At 35.0% G+C, this 20,276-nt stretch overlaps 1 protein-coding gene across 1 annotated transcript; it reads left to right on the top strand.

Annotated features, from left to right (window-relative positions):
* The first annotated feature begins 3,503 nt into the window (after window positions 1-3,503).
* On the top strand, window positions 3,504-7,978 carry LOC149031365 (COP9 signalosome complex subunit 5-like). The gene is made up of 4 exons (XM_089176261.1): window positions 3,504-3,674; window positions 3,794-4,028; window positions 4,108-4,302; window positions 5,984-7,978. Exons 1-4 carry the CDS (start codon window positions 3,523-3,525, stop codon window positions 6,407-6,409), a joined length of 1,008 nt encoding a protein of 335 aa, XP_089032387.1. The 5' UTR covers window positions 3,504-3,522; the 3' UTR covers window positions 6,410-7,978.
* The last annotated feature ends 12,298 nt before the right edge of the window (window positions 7,979-20,276 follow it).

The raw sequence follows: 20,276 nt of genomic DNA, 5'->3' as shown, positions 1-20,276 counted from the left end.
GGGGTCTTCCCAAGCGCAGCCGGCGTCCGCTGGTTTGGAACGACGCAGCAGATCGAGCCTTCGAGGACGCCCGACGCAGCCTTGCCGGAGCAGTGGAAACCGCTTTCCTGTCGCCTACTGCTCCTCTTCGACTGGCTACCGACGCATCCAGCACGGCCGTTGGCGCCGCGCTCCTACAATTGGTCAACGGAGACTGGCAGCCTGTCGGTTTCTTCTCGCAGACGCTCTCACCAACGCAGGCTCGCTACAGCACCTATGACAGGGAGCTCCTAGCCGTCTTCCTAGCAGTTCACCACTTCCGGCGTATCCTCGAGGGTCGCCCATTCACCGTACTGACGGACCATCGTCCGCTCACCTTCGCGGCCAACCAACCCTCGGACAAGGCCTCACCACGTCAACAACGTCAGCTGGACTTCCTGCTCCAGTTCGACATCACGTTCCAGCACGTGGACGGCGCAGACAACGTCGTCGCCGATGCTCTCTCCCGGACAACGGAGGACGCTCCAGCTCCGGATGGGCCAACAAGCGCCACTACGTCATCGCCGACGCCGCCAACCTCAACCTGCGCCACCATCAGCCTACCTTCGGCACTTAGCCCAGAGGCCATCGCCGCAGCACAGGACAAGGACGACGAGCTCCCAGCGCTCGCAGCACGCACCTCACTCAACCTTCAGCGACTCAACATCGAAGGATTCGAGGTGACCTGCGACATACACGACGGGCGAGTACGGCCATACCTACCCCGCTCGCTCCGCACAGCCGCCTTCGAAGCCATTCATAGTCTGGCTCACCCGGGTGTTCGCGCAACGGTACGAGAGGTATCGAGACAGTTCGTCTGGCCCGGTCTACGTAAGGACATCACCACATGGGCACGCGCCTGCCTACCGTGCCAACGCTCCAAGGTCGCGCGACACAACCGCGCAGAGCTTTCCCGTTTCAAGATCACGGAAAGTCGCTTCGAGCACGTGCACGTCGACCTCATTACGCTGCCCCAGGTAGGAGAATACCGGTACTGCCTTACCATCATCGACCGATTCACCAGATGGCCAGTGGCTGTTCCTCTCAAGGACATCCGGGCGGAAACCATCGCCAGGGCCTTCACATCGGCGTGGATCGCGGACAAGGGATGTCCGCTCACCATCACCTCGGACCAGGGTACCCAGTTCGAATCAGCACTCTTCGCCGCACTCGCCCAGGCCTCGGGGGCCACCAGGATCCGCACTACACCTCATCACCCTCAGGCTAACGGCATGGTGGAGAGGTTCCACCGAACACTCAAGGCAGCACTAATGTGCGCTCGAGCTCCTTGGCCCGACGCACTTCCTCTTGTGCTACTCGGCCTACGGAACGCGTACAAGGAGGACTTGCAAGCCTCGCCGGCAGAGATGGTCTACGGCACAACGCTTCGCATTCCCGGCGGTTTCTTCACGCCCAGCAGTTCACCCGTCAACCCGACCTCCTTCGTCGGTCGACTACGGGGACTCATGAAGACGCTAAGTGCCACACCAGCAACGGACCACTCGCGCCACCGCCCTTTCTTCTTCAGGGACCTCCGAACATGCTCGCACGTTTTCCTGCGAGTCGACACGGTCAGGAAACCGCTCGAACCTCCGTACACAGGACCACACCAAGTCATCCGCCGCATCAATGACAAAGTATATGTCATCCTAGTGAACGGCGCTGAAAAAGCCGTGTCCACTGACGCCTTGAAACCAGCATACCTGGACACCTCGGACGACCACCCGTCAGACGCACCCACTCATTCGCCTGCTCCGGAGCTGTCGACGTCCGCCCAGACTCCAGAGGATCTGGACCTTGCACCGGCTCTCACCACGACGCAGCCTTCGGCACCGCCGCCGCCGTCGTCAACTTCATCGTCCTCACCACTGCCAGCACCTGAAACTCGGCTAGTGACTCGGGACCCACCTCCGGCGTCCAGACCTCTCATCGTCTCGCCACCGCCCTCCGCCAAACCAAGCACCTTCATGCCTAACAGCGGAGCGCCCAGACAGAAGCATCGGCCCAACATCCTCCGCAGAAGTACCTTCCGCCTGCCTCCGGCAGCCGGTCCAGAGGGGGAGTGGCTGTGGCGTCTCGCACCAGCGCAGTGCTGACACCTCTCGGCCAACAGCGCGCAGCTGTAGCAGCGCGCGCAGGAAACGTGCTGACATCTCTCGGCCGACAGCACTAACTTACGCAAGCACCTCGTATCGCCGTTCCGCAGGGGCATCCGATTGGCCTGACCACGCCCTTTTGGCTGGCCAGAGCGGAAGAGTGACCACTGCGACCGTTGCTCTCCCCACTTCCGGATGCTTGGATCGCCGTAGCGGTACACACGCAGGAAGAAACGCTTCACTTCTGCTTCGTCCATCGCACCGTCCGGTCGCATTCTTCTCCTCGCGCTCTTGTGTCTCTCCTGTGTACAACTTATCTCTGTACGTGACCACGTGGCACACCACGCCGACAAATAAAATATCGTCCTACGGGATCAAAGAAATAAACAGAAATTTCTTTCCTCCACACGGAGTTCATTGGCCCATTCCTTGCGTCCGTGCAAACGCACCCTAACGCGCCGAGTAACCTCAGGGAAGGAAATTCCTAAAGATTTAACGTTGTACGCCGTGAATTCCTTTTCCAACATTACGAACCATAAATTTGGTTCCTCTTTCCAAAAAGCTGAAAGCGTTATATTTCTAAACTCACTGGCGTTGACTTTCTTTGTGTCGGTATCGGCACGGGCCACGTTGGCTTCGCTGGTTGGTTGCGCCATTGTTCTCCCACTTATTATTTTTTCTATTTTAGTTGTTGTATTATTTTTTTATTTTTTTACGCGGACGTTCCCGGGTTTCGGCACCAATTTACTGTAGAGGGTTTCTCTAGAGTAAATATAATATTAGACTGAATTTGTTTTATGATTTTTATTGTTAGGATGCGACTTGCTTTTCTTTCTTGTACACTTCTCAACGGCTACGCACAGACTGTACTCGTCTGGTGACCACACTTGCTAGCGTGGTTCCCTAGCCTTCTAGTAACTTAGATGGCGCGACCATCGGTCGTACCGCTACATTATTCGAAGTACAGAGATTTAGTTTTTCAATTTTTTGTTTGTTAAGTTCGTTATTATTGATAATTTTAGAAAACAACTTAAAAAAGAATTAAAGTAGGATAATAATTTCTTTTTATTATTAAAAATTTATATTGCAATGCTCGTTTGTGTTAGATATTTGTATGAATTTATTTTAAATTAAGTTACATTTAAAAAAATTATTGTTTATTATTATTATTATAAGAAGAAGAAATAGTTTGCTAACTATAATAAATAAAATATGTAAATTTCGTAGAACTTATGTGTATATCAATTTTATAATTTTAATGATAATCAAGTTATTGCGAATGTCTAATACTTAATGTAATATATGATGAACTTGATTAAACATTAATTTTATCATAGTTTTTATTCAAAATTGTGAAAGATAATTTGTTTAATCTGTGATATTTTGTAGCTTTACAAGAAAATAAAAAATGGCTAGTACATCCAGTGATCAAAGTATTATTGCTCAGAAGACATGGGAAATGTCAAATGAAGTTGAAACAATCAGTGCTAGTGATGAAATTTACAAATTTGATAAACAACGAAACCAAGAGATATTGTGTATTAAGCCATGGGAAAAAAAGTAGGTCTAATATAAATATATAAACGTTTCCATAAGTTTAACATTATGCTAAATATAGAAATAGTTAAGTATAGAAATCTTATTTTATTTTTCTAATGCATTGGATTTGTTCAATATAGTCCTCATTTTTTCAAAGATATTAAAATCTCAGCATTAGCATTGTTAAAAATGCTAATGCACGCACGTTCTGGTAAGAAGAATGAAGTAATGGGTGTTCTGATTGGAAAAGTACTAGGAAATGTAATGATTGTTATGGATTCTTTTGCATTACCTGTTGAAGGGACAGAAACAAGGGTTAATGCGCAAGCTCAAGCATATGAATATATGACTGTATATATGGATTATATAAAACGGGTAAAATGGAAAAAAAGATCATTTTGTTTCTTGCATAATGTCATAGTATTTTGTTTAATGTAATAAAATATCCATTTAGGTTGGCAGATTAGAGAACGTTATTGGCTGGTATCATAGTCATCCAGGTTATGGATGTTGGTTATCTGGTATTGATGTGGCTACACAACTTATGAATCAAAATTATCAAGATCCATTTGTCGCTATTGTAATTGATCCTGTGCAAACTATTTCTGCGGGTAAAGTTTGCTTAGGAGCATTTAGAACTTATCCAAAAGTGCGTATCAAAAGTTATATAGAATTATGATTCTAATACATCTTATACAGTTGCATGCAAAATTATCCGACCAAACATAATTTAATCATTTAGTGTGGTTTACTAAATGCAGAATGAAAACTCAAATATATCATTGTAAAGCGTTTTTATTATGCCATCGAAATATGTCATTTAAATATTGTTTATAACTATTAACAATTATTTGTTACAAATATGACAATTTCTGGTTTTTCATAAATATCCGGTCATGTTCTATAAAGGTATTATTAATCAAGGTAGAATGTAATTTACTTAGCTATGTTCACGTTATCAGTCGCCAATCTATGTAAACATTGAGTTCGTTGTCTTTTCTGTATTGTCCGATCAGTAACACTTTGTCAAAATGCCGAAATGCACGTCTCTTTAAACATTCGCAAATTAATTATAAAAATTACACGATGAAGGAAAAGTCTCCCGTGAAATATCAACAATTTTGGCTATCGGAAAATCGACTGTTAACAATATTATTATTAAATTTAAGACAACGGGTTCTTTAGAAACTAAACGCAATCCTGGGCGACCAAGAAAAATAACTAATCGTGTTGATAGAGTAATTAAAAGAAAGGTTTATCTCAGACGTAACAAAAATTGCTGCAATCAATGCATGCGAGTTACGCGAAGATAATTTAGCTGACATTAGTCAAAGTACTGTGTCACGAAGGTTGACAGAAGTGGGACTTTTCGGTCCCACTATTGTTGTTAAAAAACCACTTATCAGTTAGAAAAATAAGAAGGACAAATTGGAATTAGGAGATATGTTCGACGACCAAAAGGTACTAGATATGATTCAAGATATCAAATTACCCACTGTAAAACACGGTGAAAAAGTAGCATTATGCTATGGGGTGCATTTTCTTGGAAAGGCGTTGGCCCAATCTTTAAAATTGAAGACACAATGGACTCTATTAAATATAGAGATATCATATTAGATATGTAATTCTGCCTTATGCACCTCAAAACGTGCCACGAGGATGGATATTTCAGCAGGATAATGAGACAAAACATCAATTAAAGCTCCTTCAACAGTTTTTTCCCAGAAACAAGTCCGAGTTTTAGAGTAGCCAAGTCAATCTCCGGACTTAAATCCCATAGAGTATTAATGGCAAGAGTTAAAACTAAAATTAGGGTCTAAAACATGTGCGAATAAAGCTGATTATTTGTGGGGAAAAAGTTCAAGAAGAGTGGCAAAATATCTGTCAAGATAAAATCATTAAACTGATTGAATCGATGCCTCACCGATGTGCTGCTGTGATAGCTACAAAGGATATGGCTACCAAATATTGATGAAAATTTAACATTTATTTCTTATATTTATTTTTTATTACTATTTCTGATTATTTTTTCTTCAGTTTTTTTCTATACATAGTGCGAAATTTGTGCTTTGCCAGTTATTTATGAAAAACCAAAAATTATTATTCTTGTTATAAATAATTATAAATTGTTATATATAATTTTCTAATTACATGGTTTTATAACAAAAGAAAAATACTTTACGATGATAAATTTGTATTTGCATTTTGCACCCTTTATATATTACATAATCAAAAAGTTATGTTTGGCCGGATAATTTTGCATGCAACTGTATATACTTACGTATATATATATATATACTTATCTTAAAATAACTTTTCTTAATTTATAGGATTATAAAAATCCTAATAAGGAGAAATCAGAATATCAAACAATACCTTTAAAAAAAATCGAAGATTTTGGTGTACATTGTAATCAATATTATTCTTTAGAAATATCATATTTTATATCATCATTAGATAGAAAATTGTTAGATTCTTTATGGAATAAATATTGGGTGAGCGTTCTTAGTTCTTCCAGTCTATTAACAAATACAGATTATACTACAGGACAAATATTGGATTTATCTAATAAATTAGAAGAAGCTGAAGTGACAGTAAAAAGAACGAGTAGAGGTGATAATTCAGCAACAAATCTTACACAAGCAGCACGTGATAGCTCTAAAACTACAATTGAAATTATACATGGTTTAATGACACAAATGATTAAAGAAAGATTATTTAATCAAGTTGGAGCGAATAAGATAGATTATGATTAAATTACTTATTCACATTCATCATAAGTTAATTTTAAGTGAAACGAGAGAGCTAAATATAAATGCATTTGCAATACAAGCAATGAAATTTATACTGTTTTTCTATTTTAAGTTGTAATTTTTCATATTTTGTTAAGATATAAATGTATATGCTTACAAGACTGTATACTTAAAAAAAAAACCTGGTGTATCCAAAATTTCTAATATTTTCACATTTTTTATCTGTTCGAAAGTATGTACATAGTGTAAAGTTTTAACTCAAGCTTTATATATCACCGTAATGACCGGATTCATCCGGATCTCTGAATTTTTCTAAACCAAATAAACTAAAATTAGTTAACATATCTTCTTTCTGTTAAAAATAGAATATCCCGTTAAAAAAATATAAAAAGGATGTTATCATGATTATTTATCCGACAATAATTATTAAATGTTTAAATCAAAGAAATCGAATAAACTATTTATTACATTCTCGATCAAATAAAATTTTATCGCTGAGAAATTGTTAAGGTCGGCGCTACATGAAAACGCCTAAATTTTGACCGTTTTTCAGAGGCTTATTTAAAATGAAAGGAATAAGTGAATCGTTTTGAAACTCAGCATGTTTATTCATTACTTATTAAAATATAAGAATCTGATTTTTTTTCAAAATGGCCGCCGTAGTAAATAATCTCCTGAGGCTCTCGCGACGAAAAACATCAATCATGGTGATTTTTAGCTTTAGTTACAGCAATCTAAAATTAAAAAAAAAGTGTCGGAGAGTGTTCCTAAAACATGTATCTTCTAGTTGAACTAAGGAAAAACTAAAAAGTCAAAAAAATCGTGAATTGGCACGACCCAGACAAAAAAGTCTGATTTTTGACCCTTTTTTTAACGGTTTTTGGGCCAGAAATGGCAATTTTTGAAAATTTTTGTAGCATTTTTAAAATTCAACTAGAAACTAATACTATAAAGAAAATGTGGGCTAAATTTCATAATAATCGGTTGAAACCTTTTTGAGTTATCTTTCAGCACAGTTTGAAAAAAATCGTTTTGAGAAAAACGCGCTTAAAGTTTAGCGTTGGCGTCTAGCGCTGAGTTGAGGCGGTGCACTTGAATGAATTTTTAATCGATAAATAATGCGAATTTCATTATAAAAATTTACAGGCATATTTTTATGATGGTAAACTAACTATTTATGAAAAAAACAAAGAAAATTCGATTTCTTTTTTATTTTACATGTATCGCCGGCCTTAAACCAAATTTTAGTCTTCCAACGCTAGGAAGAACTCACGAAATTTCTATTTATTAAATATTAAAATAATTTACGTGTTTTGTGATGACAATGACAAAAATATCAATATATAACTTTATTTTTGAATTAATTCAATTTATTGATTTACAATATTTATAATATATTAATCCTAAAAATAGCATAGAAGCAATAATGAGAATCGTCCTACAAATTACGCGTATGCCATAAAATAATTATTATCGATATCAGTATTATTGTATTTGTATTATTCATTATTATAGTTATTATTGTTATAAATAAATTTTCAGTCATAAAAAACAAAATATTAAAAAACGAAATTTATTAATTTAGTTACATATAACTACTATACTATTATCATATTTATTAATTTTTGTATTGCCAAAAATACGAGTTATTATTTTTTTATTCAAACTTTTTTTTATTCAAATAGTGTTTTTTTTATTTTTATTTTTATTTTTATTATTGAATTTGTACTGACATTTATTAGAATATACTACAATTATCAAGTGGTAATGAAGGAATCTTGCTGCATTTATGTGCAGTAATTTTGTTATACAATAAAACATTAAATTATTATTATAGTTACGCACTTTTTGTAAATTACATCATTATTTTGTGATGTGGTTTTAATCTTTCAATATTCTAATTGCTGTAAAGCGCATTTGTTTTGTTATTTTGTGTTTTTTAAGTGCTTCTAGACGAAATATTTTTCTTTTGGTTTATTCGTTTTTCGTTTATTCCATTTCTACTGCTGATTGAGTAAAGACGTGCTTCCACCTTATCATATAAAATAAAAAGAAAATTGTTTTATAAGAAAGAGTAATTTTTTAATATCCCCTATAACTCAACAGGTTTTGGGCTAAGATCACGCTGTGCATTAATTGTGTTTAAGGTTTGTGTGTTGTTCATTTTAGATTTACTTATATATATAATTAGTGAAAATAGATATGTCTAAAGACAGAAGAAACATACCGCAGTTTGACGGTACAAGATACAGTGCGTGGAAACATAGAGGGAGAAATCTATTGCAAGAACTCGCTGTGTTGAAAGTGGTTGACGAAGAACCTCCGTCATTAGCTACTACGGGTTGGTCTAAAGTTGAACGTATTGTCAAATGTACAATTGTACAATATCTAGCGGATACTCATCTCAAGTATGATACAAGTAATAGTACAGCGAAGTCCATCTTGGCAAGTTTAGACGCAATTTATGAAAGCCAAAGTACGGCCACCGAATTGTCTATTAGAAAGAGGTTATTAAGTATAAAACTGAGAAAGACACACAATTACAGAAGCATTTCGAAACATTTGACGAATTAATAAATGAACTATCGGCTGCAGGTGTTACCTTGAGGGAGAATGAGGTAATCTCACTTCTCTTGTCAAGTTTATCCGAGGCGTATAGTACAGTGTTTGTTGTCATCGAAACGATGATGACAGAAACCAACGTTGCCCTGGACATTGTGAAAAAGAAACTGCTTGACCGTGAGAAAAAAATTACTAGCGAGAGAATGGACACCAGTAGAAAGGTGTTGCAAGTTGAGACTCCCGTAACAAGAAATTCTAAGTGAAATCATTTTAACAACGTAAGGTTCGAAGGAGGCAGCTATAGAAGTCAAAATCAGAAAAGGGCAGGTTTTAAGCAGAACAGAAATTCATTTGGTGAGAAGTGTCACTAGTGTGGAAGAAAAGGACATAGAATGAAAGATTGTTTCTACTACAAGAAAAACCAACAATTTAAAATGACGCAGAGGAATAAAAATGTGCGTACTGCTCAGACGACAAGAAAGACAACAGATGAGCATATATCTGGATTTGCCTTTATGACTGGGGAGTATCAAGTCACCCGGAAAAAAAAACTAGTTTTCATCCTCGATTCTGGTTCGTCGGATCATTTTGTGAACGATGATAGCGTGTTCTCAATTGCGGTCGAATTACATTCTCCCATTAAAGTTTTGGTAGCGAAGAATGGGGAATTCGTCACGGCCACCAGGAAGGGACAGATACACATGATGATTAACATGGGTTCAAGTGGAGTCCTCGAAGACGTATTATACTGCCCGGACGTACCATACAACTTACTGTCCGTGAGGAAAATGCAGGAGAAAAGGATGAGTATCATCTTCGATGAGAACGGCGTGGTAATCGCTAAAAATGGTAAAACGGTGATTTGTGGTAAGCCTTCAAACAATCTAATATCTATAGAATTAGATGTTGCAAAAAAGGTAAATTTAATTAACACTCAAGTAAGTAACAGTAACAATGATAGTTATGAATTATGGCACAAGCGTTTAGGGCATATTGGAAAAACAAAATTTTTACAGTTGAAAAATAAGCAAATGATTCAGGATATGACTCACTTGGAAAAGGTCATCCCGGATGATCAGTTATGTGAAGCTTATTTTTACGGTAAACAAGCACGATTACCATTCAATAAGGAAAAAGATAAGTGTCATATTACACGACCATTGCTTATGGTTCATACAGATATTTGTGGTCCAATCACTCCTTCTATGGTCAATAACAAAAATTATTTTATAACATTCATTGACGAATATACGCATTATGGCGTAACTTATTTATTAGAGCATAAGTCCGATGTTTACATAGTTTTCAAAGATTACGTTGCAAAGAGTGAGGCTCGGTTTAATTTAAAGTTAGTCAATTTGTATTGTGATAATGGTAGAGAATATCTATCAAATGAAATGAAAGATTATGGCGTTCAAAAGGAAATAAGTTACCATTGCAGAACGCATAAATAGAACTATAACCGAAAAAGCACGGGTTATGATAAATAGTGCTGATCAAGAAAAGGAATTTTTGGGAAAAGCAGTCTTAACTGCAATTTATTTAATTAATTTAATTCTAACACGGGCCCTTACAATAAATACAACTCCGTTTGAATTATGGCATAATAAAAGGCCGTGCTTAAAATATCTGAAGGTATTTGGTTCCACAGTCTATGTGCATAATAAAATTAGAATGTCTAAATTCGATGAAAAATCTTACAAAGATATATTAGTAGGATTTGTATCGAATGGATATAAAATTTGGAATGTTAAGTATAGAAAATTTGAAATAGTAAGTGATGTAATAGTAGATGGAATAAATTACTTGAACTTTCGACCGGTGCTGAAAGAAGTGAATTCGGAAGGAGATTCACATGAAACTGATGCGTCAAGTGTGATGCCAAAATCAGTAGAAATGAGAGGTGAGATAAATAAATCTGATAGTGAGAAATCAGATGTATGTAAAAGAAATAAATCTGATAGTGAGAAATCAGATGTATGTAAAAGAAATAAATCTGATAGTAAGAAATCAGATATGGTAAGGTCGAGAAAGAAAGTAATAGTAGATCCCATAAAAAGTAAAAATATACCTGAAACAGATATAGCTGTAGAACCGAAATCTAAGGATATTAAAGAGAGGAAATCTAATGATAGTATAGGACCCAGAAGGAGTGGTAGGATTAAACAACGATCTCCTATCTCGTATGATGAAATGGAGAATGACAATTTATGAATGACGATTATCTGTTGACTACACAATCTATAGTTTATTCAATTCCCATGTCATTTGAAGAACTAAAGACGAGAAATGATAAAGCAAAATGGGAACAAGCTATTACAGATGAAATAAATTCATTTATTATGAACAAAACTTGGAATTTGGTATCGAAGCCAAAAGATATGAACGTTGTCGATTGCAAGTGGGTATTTGCAGGTAAAAATGATGAATTTGGGAATCAAATTAAATCCAAGGCTAGACTCGTTGCTCAAGGTTTTAGTAAAAAATATTTGATAGATTATAATGAAACTCTTGCAGCAGTTGCTAGGATTTCAAGTTTTTGATTCCTTGCTTTTGCAAATAATCATGGTTTATTAGTTCATCATATGGATGTGAAAACCGCATTTTTGAACGATGTGTTAAAAGAGGAAATTTACATGAGGATTCCTAAGGGCGTAAAAAGCAATAGTAATCAATTGAATAAAGCTTTATATGGTTTAAAACAATCTGCTAGATGTTGATTCGAGATGTTTGATAAAGTCCTTTTAGAAAAAGAATTCCGAAATTTGTCAGTAGATCGTTGCATTTATATTTTGGATAAAAAGAATATATGTATTGGAGAATATATATGTGGTACTATATGTGGATGATCTTTTAATTGTGACTGCTGGGATGGAGAAAATGATTGCTTTTAAGAGCTATCTAATGAATATGTTTTGCATGACAGACTTAAATGAAATTAAATTATTTTTAGGAATTATAGTTAAGAGAATCAAAGGAAAATTAACATTAGATCAGAGTTCATATATCGAAACTATTCTTCAAAGGTTTTATATGCAAGATTACAAGCCCGTTAGTACGCCTCTTCCTACTATATTAGATCATTTAGCTTTGAATTCGGATGAAAAATATGATGCACCCTGCCAAAATTTAATTAGATGTTTGATGTACATAATGGTTTGTACCAGACCCGATTTGAGTATTGCCATGAATACCCTGAGTCGGTATTCAAATAAAAGTAACAGAGAACTTTGTCCAAACCTTAAAAGAGTTCTCAGATATCTTAAAGCATCAGCTGATATTAAATTAACTTACACTGGAACCGACTATAAGAACATATTGAGTAGTTATGTCGATTCTGATTGGGGATGTAGTGAACAAACGGATCGAAAAAGTTCAACTGGATATTTATTTAAGTTATACGAACAATGTCCCATCAGTTGAAATACGAAAAGACAAGCATCGGTAGCTACTTTGTCTACAGAGGCAGAATATATGGCTCTCTTCGAAGCCGTGAAAGAGGCACTCTTGATAAAATCATTGGCTTTTAGTATTAATATAATTATTTCCGAACTGATTGTAATATACGAGGATAACATGGACTGCATTAGTATAGCAAATAATCAAGGCAATCACAGACGATTGAAGCATATAGATATCAAGTACCATTTCACAAGAGAACAAGTTAAAAAAGGTGTAATAAAACTCGAATTTATTTCTACAGGTAACCAAGTAGCAGACACTTTAAGTAAGCCATTGCCAGTAGTCAAATTCCTGGAATTCAGAGATGGAATGGGACTGAAATAGTTATATGGATAACAGACTTAAAATCATTTACTATGTATTCATTTATTGTTTTAAGTGGTCTGGGTGAGTTTTTTTTCTGGGTTTCCCCACTCCTTAATAATGAATACTGGATAATATGTACTTGTTCCCAGAAGTAGAGTCAAACTTAGTGGATGTTTCGTCTTTACTTTGATCAATTAATTATTGATAGTATAATCTTATTTAAAATGACATAAAAGCAATTTAATGTAAAGATTTAATCGATTAAATTTTGAGGGGGCGTGTTGAATTCTACGCAGTATTCTTTATTCTGCGTTTATGATACCATATCTACAAAATATAATGGATACATTTATGAATATAAATAATATCCAATATCCGGTGTGGGACACAGAGTGTTTTGTTCTATCGATGGGCGGTCCTTCTTAATATTTATTTTTTTTATCCCTACCAAGGAGCAGCTGCATCCGAAGTGCTTGGCGACGAAACATTTTTCTTTTTGCTTATTCGTTATTCATTTATTCTTTTTCTACTCCTGATTGAGTAAAGACGTGCTTCCATCTTATAATATAAAATATAAAGGAAATTGTGATATAAGAAAGAGTATTTTTAATATCTCCTATAACTCAATAAGAACACTGTAAAATACAAATGCAGCTGACAAATTTCATTCAAAAGCAAGTAAATTACTGTCACATTTTAAGTCGCATATAAGAAAATTATTAATATCTATTATTAATTGTAATACATGCGTATTTAAGAAACTTATTCTAATTTTTCAATGGGAGGGGAGAAAGGGGATAGATTCTGGACAGCAAAAGGTGTCATGCAGAGGTGCCCAATGAGTCCGATACTCTTCAACATATTTACAGCAGATTTAGAGGAGGAATTGATGAAAGGAAGGTGGGATGGTGTAAGGGTAAGAGAGAAGAGGATACTCTCACTCGCATACGCGCATGATATGGTTTTGTTTGCGGAAAGAGAAGAAGAAATGGAAAGCATGCTGAGAAAGATGGAGGAGTATTGTAATAGGAAAAAAGTTAGAGGTGAATGTGGAGAAAACAAAGACACTAAGATTTAGGAGAGGAGGGGGAAAAATAGAGAGATAGACTGGAATTGGAAAGGAAAGAGGATAGAAGAGGTGACGGAGTTCAGGTATTTGGGCTATATTTTCAGAAAGAATGGAGGACAGGAAGCGCACTTAAGGAATAGAGTAAAGAAAGCAGGGGCAGTAATGAGGCAAGTATGAGGATTAGGGTGAAGAATATTCAGCAAGGATTGGGGGAGGAAGATATGGCTTTTCGACACGCTGGTGTAGACGGTGTTAAGTTACGGAGCGGAGATATAAGGGTGCGAGGAGAGGAAAGAGATCAAGTGGGTACAGGAAAGGTACATGAGATAGACACTGGAAGTAGACTGGAGGACACCAGGGTAAATGATAAGAGAAGAAGGAAAAAGAGATTAACTGGGAACAAGAGCAGCGAAAAGAGTTTGGAAGTATGAGGAGAAGCTAAGGAGAGGAGAAGGAAGTGAGCTGGCGAGAGAATGCTGAAAGGAGGCGCGGAAGAGAGAAAAGGGGGGAGAAGCTGAGATGGAGAAGAAGAAATGGGAAGAAGGGAGGAAAAGGTTTAGAGAGAGGATAGTGCAGGACAGGGAGGAGGTTGTTAAGAGTTCGGAAGAGATTGAAAAAGAGGTAAGAAGGCGGCAGGAGGACGAAAGGTGGATAAAAGGTACAAAGCTCCAGATATAATAAATGGTACATGCTAGTGATAGCGGAGGAGTTAACAAAAAATTGGGAAAGCAAGTGGAGTGAAGAGAGGAAGAGAAGAGTCGTGAGATTAAGATTAGGGAATGAGATGAGGGAAGGGTGATACTGGGAGGAGGAGGAAAGGAAACGCTGCAGGGTGTGCGGGTCGGAGAGAGAGACGTGTAAGAATTTGTGGGAAGGTTGCATCAGAACGATAGGTGAGGAGGACAGGAGAGGAATAGAAGAAAAGATATAAGAGATTATGGATCAGAGTGGAATAAGGGAAGATTGGATGAAGAGGATTGAGAGTATAAGAGAGGGAAAGGAGGGACAAGGTCTGGAGATATGGTGATAAAAGCGGGGTTGCGGGACGAGTGGAGGGGAAAAGGAGGAAAGGAGAAGCAAAGAAGAGAGTAGGTTTCCAAAATTGGAATAAGAACGCAAAAGAAGTCATTTTTTAGCAAGTAAAACAACCCTAAAAGTCAGAAAAAAATAACTAAAGAATGGTTTAAGGTTCATGGATTTACTTTTTTAGACACACCCCATAGTCTGCCGATCTGAAACCAATAGAACACCTATGGAGTTTACTGAAAAAAGCAGTTGTCAATTTCGATCATAATTCAAGATGTATTATTGAATTGTGGTCAAAAGTAAAAGTCGCTAGGAAAAAAATTAAGCCTGAACAGTGCAAAAATTGAGTAAATAGCATGCCAAGAAGCAAGAAAGCCGTATTGAAAGCTAAAAGAGGGTATACGAGTAACTCAAATTTTGTTTTTCGCAGATACAAAAAATTGATAAAATCAAAGATTTGTTAATTTTCTTTAATTTTGCTTAAATTATGCAACATATTTAAATTATTTTGCTACAATGTGATTTACGAAAGCTATGAAAATACTAAAAACTATGAGAACATTTGATCAATTGTTCGAGTCACTGTATATAAAGATTGAATACATACTAAATGTTTGAAAGTAACTGTTTAATTCAAATATTCAAAATACAAATAGACATTGTTTCTATAATTTAGTTTATTCATATTCAAACTGTTGTTTATGTTTAGATCAAATATAAATACAAGAAATAGGATATTTTTGTTCAAATAAATTATATTCAGATTACAGGATTTATAAGTAAAATATAATTTTCACATCAATATAATTGCATTTATATCGTAAAAAGTGCAAATAATTCATATTATAATTGTACTATTAATTTATTTTAACAAATTTCTCATTATAAGCGTTGATGTATTTTTATGTTCTTTATTATTGAAAGACTGAAAATAAATTTGAATAACAAGAGATTTCGTATCCTATTACAGATTGTAATTGTTAATTTCTTTTAGTTACAAAAGTAAAAATTCATTTTACACACATATTTATATTTCTTCTATATATATATATATATATATATATATATATATATATATATTTTCTTATTTAATTCTATCCTTATTAGTGGAATATATTTTGACATTAGTAACTACAAATATACAATTTCAAGATAACAAACATAAAACAAAACATAAAAAAAAGAAACGTTGACCATTAACGATAAATCATATAATTTAACTAAAATTAACTATTCCTTTCATTTTAATTAAATAAATGTATTGTTTATTTAATTTATAATTTATTAAATATGAGAATCAGCAGTCATAAAATTTATATTTTATATACGTCAAAATAATATAAAATTGAATAAAAAATCACAATTAATTAAATATACAATATTTGATGGAAAATATAATCTAGACAATGCTTTAGTTTTTACACAGGCAATCGATAAAAATGAAAACTAACCAATCAGCTTGCAGATTTTAGGCGTTATTTTTATATTGACAGCATTCTAAGAAACATTGAGATCGTTTAAAAAAAAAATAACGATTAAATCCAGCTTGAACTGGCCGTAAATGCAGTTGTTTCACTTACTCGTGAATATTTTTATTGCACATTATTGACAACTTATTTAGTTCTTCTTAGATATTTATTATAATACTTTTTTATTTTATAGCGTAGTCCCGTTTCAGTCTGGACTTCGAATATGGAATGTAGCGAAATGTTGATATTCCCAAGGTTTCGAGGTAAGCGCCAAATCATTTTCGCTGTCTTATAGTTACTATATGATCGTTGTCCTACCCTTTTCTGCTCCCTCATTCTATTTTGTCAACAACGGTGACCAATGAACGATTTTTAGCTGATACTTTCCTCTTGAATAGGTCACTGAAAATAATTTCCGGCTTATAATCGGATTTTTCTTTCCAAATTTTCTCTGTCACCGGCGAGATTAATACTGGAGTAAGAAATTTCACGTTTACGTGACAGCGGCTGGTAAAGTGTTAACATTATATACTGTTCTTGAAGCTGTTCACATATGAAAATAGAAATGAAAGATATAAATACGCCGTTATATAAGCTTATGCATGTATTAGGGGAACCGAAAAGTAATTAACATTTTTTTTGCTGGCAAAATTAATATTATACTGAAAAATAATTTCCATTACAGTTTACAACACAACGCCAGAGATAAGGAAATCGTAAGATTTCACGTTAAAGAACGATTACTGATAGTTCATTGAAAACCTTTTCCAAACAGGTTTTCATCTCTCTAACATTGTTAAAGGTTTGGTCTCTTAATCTATGTTCTAACGAATTGAAAATGTAATTCGATATGCAGAGATCTAATGAATAGGGTGGATGAGGTAAAAGTTCCAATCCAAGCTCCGTTATTTTGTTCTGAACTACATATGCATCGTTTCGCCTTGTGTTATCTTGATGAATGATCCTGTTTTTTCCATTGACCAAAACAGATCCTTTTTTTACTAACTCATGTTTCATTCGTTCCAGTTGTTCGCAATACATTATAGTTGTAACAGTCTGACCAGGTTCGAGCAATTCATAGTGAATGATTCCAAAAGTATCCCACCACACACAAAAAAGTCTCTTCTGTATTGTTAGTGATTGTTCAGGTGTCGAAACAGATGCTTCTCCCGAAGAAAGCAATTGTTTTTCTGGTACAGAATATTTGCATACTACCCACTTCTCATCTCCAATAATTAGTCTTTGCAAAAACGGATCGGCTTCATGCCGAGACAAAAGAGACGCGCAGATGGTACGCCGTTGATCGAGCACCGTCTCCATCAATTCTTCAGGAACCCACATTCCGTTCCTCCACACCCTTTCTATCTGATTAAGATAACTTCTAATTGTATCCACACTAAGGTTCATTTTCAATGATAATTCCGCAACTGTTTGAAAAGGATTTGAATCTATCAACTCCTTCAATAACTCCAACCTATCATATTTTTTTAATTGTGGGGCATCTTCAAGATTCCCATCTCCGTTTCTAAACTTGCGAAACCATGCATAACACTTGTTTATTGTCAAAACATCACCGTAAGTATCGTTAATTTTGTTCACTGCTTCGAAACAGTCCATTCCTTCATCGAACAAAAATAGCATATATTGACGTAAGTATACTTCTTCTATTGTTGGCCTTGACATATTTCCTCCTTGGTAGAACAAGAATTTGTTAACCGAAAAATAAAATTTACAACCAAGATTGAACGTAATAACTAAATTTCCGTGTTTACAGGACCGTGTACCGACACAAACCAAATGGAAATGAATTCATCGAAGAAATTTTGAATTCATTTGATCCTTCTAATACATGTAAATACAAAGATAGGATTTAGTAAACATACTCCTGTAAATTAAAATTTTTTTTGATAAAGTTTACAAACTAAATCAATCTAGTTTAGCTTTAAACTGACGTTATTTCAAATATTATTATTGTTACATCTATGAAATATTGTAAAAAGAACTAGTACGGATCATATTCGAAAAATAAACAGTAATTTATGGAACCAGTAGAAGTTGTTTTTTTACAGTTTTAATAAATCCTTAACGCAGTTTTTTTGAAAAAAACCTGCCAAAAAATCAATTTTTTTTTATTTATAAGAATAAAATCTTAAACATTGCCAGCGCAAAAAAATTAAAAAAATACAAAAGTAATGAAAATTTTTATAGCAGCATAAATTACAACGCCGCTCGAATTAACCCTAGTTAATCTATTTGGGATATTACAAAAACATAAAAACTATGATCAACATTTTTGTTGTCACAATTTTATTATCCATATTATTAGTATAAAAATTTAATAGGTAATTCTTTTATAAGAAATATAATCAACAAATAGCAAACCAGTTTATTTTATATTATTGAAAAATACTCTTAGTTATATTAATTCTGTCCAATTCAAATTTCACTTTATCTTACAATTTGTATACGATATCCTAATTAGGTATAATTACATATTTTGAGAACGATTAGGTAAAGCTTAGGGAAGGTTATATTTTATGAGTTTTAATTTTTAAAAAAAGACACTGTGTGGAATAAAAATGTCAAAATATAGTGAAGTATTACTCAGGTAGAATCAGCAAACTTGATCTTAAACATTTTATTAGACCATCCCACATAACATAGAAACTTTCTAAAAATTTTCTAAAACATTTCTTGAAGAGTTTTAAGTCTTATAAAAAGGTTTCAAAAAAATCTTTCTAGAAGGAGAAATGTCTGCGCTTAGAAACTTGCAAAGGATTTCTAAAAAGGCTTTTGAAAGATTTTTTAAAACCTTTTGACTATATTTTGGAAAAGGTTTCTAGAGAACATTTTTGAAACTTTAAAAAAAAAAACAATTTAGCTTCCCCAGCCAGGGCTCACTGACTAATTCCTCTCACGAATGCCCGGGTAAGTTTGGCATGGAGGCGCTCGTCCCACAGAAGGTTTTTGGAAGATTTTCTGAAATCTTATCGTTATGTTTTGTTAAGGCCGGCGATACAAGTAAAATAAAAAAAAATCGATTTTTTTTTTTTTATAAATAGTAAGTTTAATATCTCACAAATATGCTTGTAAATGTTTAGAATGAAATTCGCATTATTTATCGATTAAAAATTCATTTAAGTGCTCGGTCTCAACTCGGCGCTAGACGCGAACGCTAAACTTTGAACGCGTTTTTAAAACGACTTTTTTAAAACTGGCGTAATAGATAACTCAAACATTTCTAAACCGAATCTTATGAAATTTAGCACACATTTTCTTCATAGTATTAGCTTCTAGTTTAATTTTAAGAATGCCACAAAAATTTTCAATAATTGCTATTTTTGACCCAAAAATCGTCGGAAGAATGGGTCAAAAATCGAACTTTTTTGTCTTAGTCGTGCCAATGTACGATTTTTTGTTTTTTTTTTGTTTTTTCCTAATTCAACTAAAAAATACATGTTTTATGAAAACGCTTTAACCCTTTTTTTTATTCCAAATTGCTGTAACTGATGCTAAAAATCACGCTGATTGATGCCTTTCGCCGCGAGGGCCTCAGGAGATTAGTGACTACAGCAGCCATTTTGAAACAAATTTAAAAAAAAACCGGATTCTTATATTTCAATATGTAATGAATAAACATGCTAAGTTTCCAAACGATTCATTTATTCCTTCCATTTTAAATGAGCCTCTGAAAAGCGGTCAAAATTTAGGCGTTTACATTTATCGCCGGTCTTAAAAGTTTCTATAAATATGTTTGAAATGTTTTTGACATATTTTTCATAAAATTTTTACAAACCTATTTGAGGTATTGAATGAAATCTTTTAGCATGATTTCTGCTAGGTTTCATGAAAATAGTTTTATACATTTCAATTACTCCTTCATTAAAATTCTTTAAAAATATTCTTGAAATATTTTTGTAAAATTTTTTATGAATCCTTTTCACAATATTTTAGAATGATGCCTGCAAGGTTTCTG

Source organism: Polistes dominula, unplaced genomic scaffold (assembly GCF_049000335.1).
Source record: "Polistes dominula isolate Pdom_NZ unplaced genomic scaffold, Pdom_raw_medaka contig_281, whole genome shotgun sequence".
Classification (NCBI taxonomy): domain Eukaryota; kingdom Metazoa; phylum Arthropoda; class Insecta; order Hymenoptera; family Vespidae; genus Polistes; species Polistes dominula.
Note: the sequence above shows the minus strand (reverse complement) of the source record. Positions and strands in the feature narration are given on the sequence as shown.